This window comes from Lepidochelys kempii, chromosome 11, assembly GCF_965140265.1.
Source record: "Lepidochelys kempii isolate rLepKem1 chromosome 11, rLepKem1.hap2, whole genome shotgun sequence".
Taxonomy (NCBI): Eukaryota; Metazoa; Chordata; order Testudines; family Cheloniidae; genus Lepidochelys; species Lepidochelys kempii.
In genome coordinates, this window is record NC_133266.1 from 65,229,513 (window position 1) to 65,239,937 (window position 10,425).

General features: G+C 43.7%; 1 protein-coding gene across 1 annotated transcript in view; it reads left to right on the plus strand.

Annotated features, from left to right (window-relative positions):
- The window catches only part of CPS1 (carbamoyl-phosphate synthase 1), a 209,321-nt gene that overhangs the window by 165,290 nt on the left and 33,606 nt on the right, over positions 1-10,425 (plus strand). The window contains exons 25-26 of the mRNA XM_073304767.1: positions 1,209-1,272; positions 5,209-5,390. Coding sequence (XP_073160868.1) covers positions 1,209-1,272; positions 5,209-5,390 — 246 coding nt within the window. The remainder of the gene's footprint in view (positions 1-1,208; positions 1,273-5,208; positions 5,391-10,425) is intronic.

Genomic DNA, 10,425 nt, shown 5'->3' on the forward strand with positions numbered 1-10,425 from the left:
AGGCCCTCTGTGGGGGAGTGGATCCATATCTTATGATCCAGGGGCTATTCAATCTTTGGCTTCTCTGCTGAATCTGCCAATCAGGGGGCCATCAGGGTCCTTGTCGCTGGCTGTTTTGTGATGCAGACAACCACTGCTCCCTCTAAGCTGTGTGCGTGTGCACACAGATCCTAAACCCTGCGCACACAGCGAAACAGGGCGTGCACAAAAATTTGCACTGAAGCACAAAAATTTGCACAGAAGACATTTTTTGTGCACATGGCCTGTCAAAAATTGGCACAGAAGAAATTTTTTTGGGCACACGGCCTGTCAAAAATTAGAGGGAACGCTGCAGACAACCCATCCCCGAGAAATTAGGCCCACCAATCCATTGGCCACTGAATATCCTGCATGATGGAAATCTTTATGAAAACTATGGGCTATTCATAGCTACCCTAGCTTTACTCGGTCATGTAACTGTTAGGAAAATAGCAAAGGAAACGTTAGCTCCCTAGTAGTCTGAACTGTGACTGCAATGTGTGGTAAATACTTCCAGAGAAATAGAATATGTTAAGTCATTCTGTCAAACCGGCATAACCCTTTCCTCATTAGCTGTCTGTCTTATTTTTCACTTCCACATCTTCCACTGAAGACTTTATCCCCTTGCTCCTCCTCAGGGGATTTTCTCTTTTTCCTTCTCCCTCAAATTTCCTCTTTGTAGCCAGCTTCCTTGAGTGAAAGGCCATGCACAGACATAAACCCGGGTCTCTTGTGCTGTAGCATCAAGTGCCAAGCACAGGTGCTCTGGGCTGACCACAGGATAGGAAGGGTCTCTTACTGTTATTTTGTTGTATGGTGCCTTCTGTGGGGCTTCTTCCTGCACTTGTGAGTCACCTTTTCAGGTTGTTAGCAGCAAATCATTATAATTTAAGAAAGAATCCTACACTGAATAATGGGACTGACATTTGTTCTTCCGAAACTGTAGAGATCCACATCGACTATAGTACTTAAGGCCAGCAGAATCTGAGGGCCTCGTCCCATTGAGGTATAACTCCACTGACTTGAATGGAGTTTTGCCTGATTTACACTGCAGTAAATGAGATCAGACTCGAGCGCTGGGTGCCTTGCTTTTGGATATGGGCTGAGCATTAGAAATGTTTTCTTCTCATAAACACAGAGTAAGGGCTGCTGGGTATAGCTCCTCATGACTTCTCTCCCTTCTTCCTTAGGAGAATGATGTAAAATTTGATGACCATGGAATGATGGTGTTGGGCTGTGGACCATATCACATAGGTAAATCTGTCCCCTTCCACACTAAAGCCATCCTGGGAATTCTTGTGGTTCATTTGATACACTTTTCAATGGTAACAAAACCTGCAAGGACACAGTATATAGCATGTGAATTCCAAATACAGAGCTTGCCTTTTCCATTTGCTTGGAGACTTTATTTCATGCTCTGGAAATAAAAAAGGAGCCTTCTTGTTATTGTTCAGCTGTAACTGGATCATAACACCTATCGGTGATTTCCATGGAGATGTTTTTTATTTCTTATTTACAGCTAACATTAAGGCTCTTGGAATTTAGTATCTTGTATCCAAATTCATTGCTGTTACACCTAGGATAGTTTGAATGCATGTGCGCCAGCTGATAAATCCTTATTTATGCTGATGATAGTATATGGTTGTGTTCAGCCCCTTCTTGTTTGGAGGATTAAGTGTGCTGTTTCAGTAGACCACTGTGATAATAATAGAAAAATACTTGTTTTTTGTAATTCTTTGAGCTGGGCCAATAGCTTGCAGTGAGTAATTTGGTAATTTTCACCACTTCTTCTGTTGATGAATTGTCCCCGAACAGCTTGCAATTATTAACATTTATTCCCTATTCAGAAATATTTGCTGTGCAATGTTTGGTCTATAAGTCATTCACAAGAAGTTTGCTGAAAGCCGTCAATATCTGAAATTCAGACTATGTTGATTAGTTTTGTTTGGACATGCAAGTCACATGGTATGTTTCAGGTCCCTGATTCGAGGATCATAGCTCTTCAAATCAGGTTTACAATGTGAATATTCAGATGAATGAAATCAGAATTAATTCTCCAGGAGTATTCTCTTTTATTTGCTGTATCTATGAGCATTCCTGTCAGTAAACATATTAGCAGAAAGTAAACACAAAAGGGCTGCAATGTTGTTGAACAATTCAAGCAAATATTTGAGGAAACTATTTTGCAGTATTCACCTAGAACTAGTTATTATTTTGGATAAAGAGCATGGTCCTGACCTTGATCCTCTATGTTTTGTCATTTAGAAAAAAGCATGATCATCTCCAGTAAAAGCAAAGGAAAGCTTAAAGCATGGGGATGCAGGGACTGATTACTTGCACTTCTGAATACCTTTTCCTAGTGCAATGACTGAGGTGGTAGTTTCTTCTTTACTAATCCTTGGAAGGCAGTTTTGTAGTTTCATATGCTGTCTCTCGTAAAATCAAAGAGAAGTTGTAATTCAGTGAGATCCATCTAGCTTTCTCCACATTCTTATATTTGCAGGACTAGAACTGGTCAAAAATGGGAAGAGTGTGTCTGTGAAAATTTCAGAATTGTTTCCATTTCTCTTGATTTAAAATGGATCAATCTCCTGTTTCTTTCACAGACATTTCTACAATATTTGAAATTGAAATTTCAAATCAAAACTTTTGTAAAAATCATTAAAAAATGTTCCCCAAACCCACATTTTCTTCTCGACAGCTGATTTTTAGGTAAACCAGAAATGTCGATAATGATTCAGTACATCTTTGTATCAAAATATTGGGAAACATTTCTCAGAAAATTTTGTGAAAAAACAAAATATTGATAATGCCAACAATTTTACACAGGAAGTTTGTTTTAAAATAAAGGCCATTTTTGATGGGAAAAAGCTTTCTGTTTAGAAACTGTGGACCTGTTCTGTGCAAGATAATTGTGACAACATGCACAAGTCAAGAGTAATTAAAAAACGACGAGGTTATATTGTGTATTTTTAAACAGTGCCCCATGCTCCTAAACTTTTGTTTGTCTTGTTGTCATTTTGATAAATATAAGGTGCTAAATTAAGATATGATGTAAACTGGCACAAATACATTGACTGACTGCTTACACTAGTGGACCTCTTCACGGGTGCTTATCAGTATTACTAATTGGCTGCAGGCCCTCTGCAGCTGGACATGGCAATTCCTGGATGTGCCTGGAATATACTTGCACACATTCTGCGATTTTCCAGGTTTAAATCCAATACATTGAAATGCTGACCACAAATGACATTCATGTCTCAAAATTGGGCTTCCTGTAAATGTAAGGACACTTGAATAATTGAAATTCAATTAAAATGGCTGATGATGTTTCGGTGACCTCTGTTGGAAAGGTCCAGTACCAATTTGGGGATTTTTTTTCTATACTCAACAGCCCACAATGAATGAATGAAACATGCAGTTCACTCAAGATTCTAGCTTGAGAGGAACGTGGAAATTTAATTGTGTGTCCATCAGTGAGTGACCTGTATGTTACTAGATATTGTGGAAAGAGCAATTCTGTGCTGTTTGAATTTCGTACAGAAATTGTAACACAATTATATATAAAATAACCATACATATAGTTAACGATCATGTAACTCAGGTTGAGTTCAAGCTCTTTTTGAATAGATCATAAGCATACCAATCTTACGATGTTCCTTAAATTTGAAGACACATCTTTCTCTGTTTATGATGAGCCACTTACACATTGTAGCTCAGAAATGTATGTAATACTAGCCACTGGACACCACAGGCATGCTTCTTCATTGACCTGCGTCTTATTTAGTCATTAACACCATAGGGCAGAGTTGCTGTAAAACAGGGGTAGGCAAACTACAGCCCAGAGGTCACATCTGGCCCACCAGATGTTTTAATCTGGCCCTCGAGCTCCCACCAGGGAGCGGGGTCAGGGGCTTGTCCTGCTCCATGAGGCTCCTGGAAGCGGTGGCATGTCCCCCCTCCGCCTCCTACACGTAGGGACAGCCAAGGGGCTCTGCACGCTGCCCCCACCCCAAGCGCCATCCCTGCAGCTCCCATTGGCCAGGAACTGCTGTCAATGGGAGCTGCAAGGACGGTGCCCATGGATAGGGCAGCGCGCAGAGGTGCCTGGCTGCGCCACCACATAGGAGCTACTTCTGGGAGCTGCTTGAGGTAAGCACCGCCCGGAGCCTGCACCCCTGACTCCCTTCTGCACCCCAACCCCCTGCCCCAGCCCTGATCCCCCTCCTGCCCTCCAAACCCCTCGGTCCCAGCGTGAAGCACCCTCCTGCACCCACTACCCCTCATCCCCATCCCCAGAGCCCACACCCCCAGCCAGAGTCCTCACCCCCTCCCAGACCCCAACCTCCAATTTCATGAGCATTCATGGCCCACCATGCAATTTTCATACCCAGATGTGGGCCTCGGCCCAAAAAGTTTGCCCACCCCTGCTGTAAAATGTTCCCATTCTAATTTGACTACATGAGGTGCAAGCGAATGGAAAATCAGACTTACTGTCTGTTAACTAAACAACATGTAAACTAAAAGTGTTCTGCTCTCTAGACTTGTGCTTTTCACCCTGTGGTCCGTGGACCCCTGGGGGTCTGCAGACTACGTTTAAGATTTCCAAAGGGGTCCGCATCTCCATTAGAAATTTGTCAGGGGTCCACACATGGAAAAAAGGTTGCAAACCACTGAGCTAGGGGGGAAGAAACAAACACACACTCTCCTTATCATTTTGCTTTTTCTTTCAAACAGTATCTTTGTAGATATACGCTTTTCCTCCTCTTTATAGCACTTCTGTACTTTATGGAATAAATGATAAATCACAACTAATACTGCCCAGTGAAGTTAGGCACCTCCTAGCTTATGCCTCTTGGCTTAAAGGCTCTCCAGACAAAGTGCGTGTATTGGAAAGCAGCAGCAGTTGGCCAGTTAAGACGGACAAGTGTACCTGCATGCATGCTGTCAGACAGACATGATGGAGGCCTGTCTTTCCTGAGCAGCTGAGCCAATGCACATGTTACGCTTGAGAACCTATATTTAAGGGCTCGTACCCTTACCACGCAAGGGCAGTTAGATTTCTTGGCCTGACCTGACAAGTGATGTTGTTCTTTTCCTTTAAGCGTGGCTGCCATAAGTGTTTGTCTGTACTCCCTGCTGTTACTGCATTCTTCTCCCTCTTACTCTTCTTGTTCTTCCTCCTGACAGGCAGCAGCGTGGAGTTTGATTGGTGTGCTGTCTCCAGCATCCGCACGCTGCGTCAGCTGGGCTACAAGACCGCTGTGGTGAATTGCAACCCAGAGACAGTGAGCACAGATTTTGATGAGTGTGACAGACTGTACTTCGAGGAGCTGTCATTGGAGAGGATCCTGGACATCTACCATCACGAGGTAAAGGAAAAGAAATCTAAGCAGCAACAACAAAAAGCCCCTAAAGCAGACCAAACTTCTCAACATTCATCTCCCTTGCTGATTTGGCTGGGGTGCTTTTAGACCCATTTTGCGCACCGTTGCTGTTCCTAGCAGACTGTGCAATAACGCCAAATAAATATTAAGTGATTTTGCAAAGGTGACATATGATGCAATATTTACAAGCAGATTTAATTTGTTGCACAGTCATTTATTGCCCACATTTTTCTGCTTTTGCAGTTCTGAGCCTTAGTTCCCAAATCTGCAAGCATTTAGGCACATGCTTAACTTGAAGCACGTGGAATGACTCACATGCTTAAAGCTAAAGTGAACTGAAGTGCTTTCAGGTCAGACCTTATAGTGTACTGGTTACATGCTGGATGATTTCCAAAGGTGGGGCTGGCGGGTGGCAGGCAGGCAGGCCGGCCGTGAGGAAGGAGGTAGGGAATGCAAATGACAGTTGTGTGTGCAGTGAGAGTTGGGCCAATAATGTAGTGCAGGGATTCCTAACCGGGGAGTCGCAAACATGTGTCGGGAGGTCGCAACCACCCTGCCCTTCCCATATTACTAAATAGAGGGGAGGGAGTCCATTTTGCAGAAGGGTCATGACTAGATGGGGGAGGGATTTGGCGGGATGGAGGTCTGGAAAAGGTCTCAGTCCCAGTATGGAAAAGCTTGAGAGCCACTGGCATATTGTTTGTATTCCACAGATTTCAGAGTAACAGCCGTGTTAGTCCAATGAAGTGAGCTGTAGCTCACGAAAGCTCATGCTCAAATAAATTGGTTAGTCTCTAAGGTGCCACAAGTCCTCCTTTTCTTTTTGTATTCCACAGATGTGGACTTCATGGTTGAGATTTTCAAATGAGCCTAGGGGAATTATGCACTGAAGCCTTGTTGAAATTTGGTGGGAGTTGGCTGCCTAACTCCCTTAAGCAGCTTTGCAAACCCCAGCCTATGCGATGGCTGTGGTTTATTTTGATATTTTCCGGACTCTCTTTTCAATATGTAACGAGTTGTTTCAACTGTTGTTTTGCAAATGGAAGCAGGTTTCTAAGGATATTATTGTAGCTTGGCCATTTTCTGATGGTACATTAAAAACAAGAAAAAAGCCAATCAGACCTATAATGCTGTTTACTTGTTCTTGGAAGCCATTCTCGAAAATGCAATCAGTGTCCATCTTCAGAATGGCTTTTCCTGGCATGGACAGATCCATTTACCTTCTCGCTCCTTTCTACTTCCTATAAAGTGTTGGTAAAAACACAGACAGTAGTTGAAAAGCACAGATTCTGGATAGACTGTTGCAAATTGTGATTCCGCTCATCAGACTGTCAGCCCAGTTCTGCTCACTTGAAAAGTTTGCATGTGGTTCATCTAAATAAGCATCTAAACTCAGTTGCTTAACCAAAACTGAAGCTCTGAACCTTGAGTGTGGGGAAAATTAGTCTGACAGCCTGTCAGAGAAATAATGCTGATGAAACACAGCACATATTAACAGCAGGATTAAAGAGAAGGTAGAGACGGGTAATGAGGGAGAAAATGCTCATTTAAACACAAATAACTTTGGTAATTAGCAACTAAGGGTAAGAAAATGCACATGAAGAGAATAATGGATTTATATTGAAATCTGGTTTATCTGTAAATTCCCCCCAACAGGATAGTTCTTTGTGGGTCTGAATTTATACTTCTTGGTCCAGATTCTGACCCGGGTTATGCTGACAGGTGCAGTGTCTGTCCCTGCATGGTCTGGGACGTTCTGTGGCACCTGGTGTTGAAGTTGGAGTCTGAACCGAAGTATGAGGTGGGGCTGGATGTATTGTGTAAAACTAAGACTGCTTCACTGCTCTGACTTCATTATTTGGTTGTTACTGTGTTTCCTTCATTATTCGGTTGTTACCATGTTTACTTTGTCCTAATGAAGTGACTGTAATTAAGTGAAAGAGGGATTAATGGATTTTGGGGAGATGTGAGAAGCATTTAAAATGGGGTAGGTAAAGGATTTCCTTATTAGACTTATTTCTTTCATGTGTTGAAGTCAGACCCCTAAGGGCACCTCTATAGCGTGATGCTGAAGTATCCAGCTGGGTAACCCTCATTTGCTCTGTATAATTGTCTCTACATATTTTAAATTGCTTGCTGGTTTAGAGTCTACTGTACAGACTTTAGATTGGGTTCCATGCAGTATCAACATGGGCTGTTTGATGTTTGCTAGGGAGATGTTAAAACCATTCAGGTTATTAGGCAAATGTCGGATTATGTTATTGAACATATCCTAACAGTGATGATGATTGATCCTTCGCTCTTAACTAGTGCTTTTCCTCAGTAGACCTCAACATTCTTCACAAAGGAGGACAGAGTCATTATCCCCATTTTACAGATGGGGAAATTGAGGCACAGAGTGGTGAAGTGCCTTTCCCATCATCTCCCAACAGGGCAGTGACAGATAGTAGAATAGAACTCAGGTCTCCTGTAATGCATAGTTTAACATATACCCCTTGCTACATTATATTATTTTAAAAAGCAATGGGCCAAATGCTTGCAAATGTCCATTAAAGTCAATGCTTGAGGAAAGATTAAATAAAAACGAGGGAGCAATTTTGCAACACTAAACCTAACTGGTCCTGCAAATACTCACCCTCATAGTTAACTTTAAGCACAGGAATAGTCCCATTAACTTCTGCCAGGATCCTGGGCAAAGGTAGGCAGGACTAGTGGCAGAAGCTTGGGAGCCAGGACCTGTAGACAGGGTTCAGAGCCAGTATCAGCATCAAGAGTCAAGCTGAGGGTCAAGCCAGAGTTTGAGTCAGGAGTCAAGCCAAGGGTCAGAGCTGGAGACAGAGTCAGGGATCAGGCTGAGGGTCAATACCAGCTATCAGGGGCCATGTTGGGGCTTTAGGGGTTCATCAGGAGTCAAAATGCAAGTCAGAGCCCAGGTCAGTACTAGGAGCTTGGAAATAGAGAAGCAGGGCAGTTGTGGTAGCTAGCTAGAGGTCTTCATTGTTGCCTGGACACTTCTATGGTCTTCTATTGGATCAAGGAGCCGGATCACTCGGTCAGTCAAGGATCACTCAGTCATATCACAAGAGGGAAAACTTCTCGTGGCATGCAACCTCTGTGGATTGGGGGTCTCATGGAAAGGCCAGGTTACAGCTGCTGCCAGGCAGTAGCGTGGGGAGGTTGGTTGCCTGGTAGCTCTTCAGCCTGGGTTTAAGTCCTGCCAACCCTTATAGTCTTTGGACACAACTCTGAACTCTGCCACACACACTCGTTCTGTTAAACTAAAGGAAGGGGTGAGAGTGAGAGAGCACGGCAGGCCAACACAGAGTGTCAACATTGCAGCCACGGGGCAGTGAAGCTGTGGCAGTGTGCGCCAGCCACGTGACGTCCAGGTGGGCTTGTCCAGGTGCTGGAGTCTGGGTTACCACAGCTTCGCTGCTCCCGTCCCCGAGCAAGCTAGATTAAAGCTAGCTCAGCCATGTCTCCAGGACCGGCAGTCACACCCCACGACTGCCGTGGAGACAGACCCTAACGGTTACCGTTTGGAGCACCGTAATTGACCATGAACGTCTGGGATTTTCTATTGAAAATTTAGATGGCAGACAATGATTTTTTAAAAAAAATTCCTGTTGCCAGATTTATTGGGTTCTTGTTCCCAGCAGAGCTGCTACTTCTTTTTAATACCTGGCTGTTTAAGGATCTCTTCCTATCCTTTATCAAGCTCCCAGGATTATTCCAAAGCAGTTCACAAAACTAAAGGAGGCTCTCTGGTACAATTTTAATGGTCTAAATTTGTTTTCAAGCTCTGTGAAAAAGAAATCCCAACTCTGTTACTAATGGCGTAAAAACAAGGGGGAAATGAAAAGAGAGATTTTATTATAAACGGGATAAAATCTTCATGAAATTATGGAATGACCATGTACCTTTAAAATAAGTACTATCCAAGTTGTTGTTTGGTTCACTTTAGAATTAAAATATCACTGAAGATAAATTGGTATGTGACACAGCCCATTGTCCTTCACGCGTGTTGGTCTGCAGTACAGTGTTGTTCTTAGCTGGTCAGTGCAATATTCTTTTAGTAAGCATAGCCCTTGTACAATACAACCGTGTTCTCAGTGGCTTATCACTGAGGGTTAACTCGCAGCCCATGTGTCTTCTGGGGGTGGAACTCCTATGACCTCTGTTGTCTGCTTGGGCAGCCCATCTTCTCCAGCGCTCCTGGGGTTGGAGTCCAAGATACCATTCCCAATATCTGGCAGTGCAATGTTGTGTTTTTATAGATGAGATGTATATGCCAGTCCACTAGCCGCAAATGGAGATACGCTGAGTGAGAGCATATCTACATGAGCACTTAGGCAAGGCAAGCTGTCGTGTAAATCTACTGTGCTCCAGCACGCCACGCACTAAGTGTGCGTATGGACCCCGCTGATGCCCACTACCTCAGTGCGCACCAGGAAACTTTTAGTGCGCATCAGCAGAGTCCCCACGGACACCTAGCACGCGGCATGCTGAAGTGCTGTAGATTTATAGCCCAGCTTGCTGCATAGTACGTGCTGGTGTAGGCATGGCCTGAGGCTGTTATACAGAGAGACAGAAAAGAAGCAAAAGCGAGAATGTTTGATGGAAGGCTGGATGTTAAAACAAATTTAGGATTAATGAACATGTGTTTTGATCATGCAATGTAAGCATGGTTTGGCTGGGCGATGAAAATGGGAAATATCGATCCAGTGCCATAGGGTGATGGTAAGGAACTCCTGGGAAGCTGGAGGTGCTCTCTTTTGGATGAGACATGTAACCAAGGGCCTTATCACTGCTGGACATTACACATCCGTGGGACTTTTCATAAGCGTGGGGGTGATCAGCTCCAGTGGCTTGGCGAAACCTCAGGTTAGATAATTACATCCTTTCAACCTAACTCTCCTTGAGCTGGGTTTCGCTCCGTCTTAAATTTGCGTGTATTGGTTTCAAAAGCCTTTGATCCCAGAAATGGCTGCATGTCAGAAATGGATGACATGATCTCTGT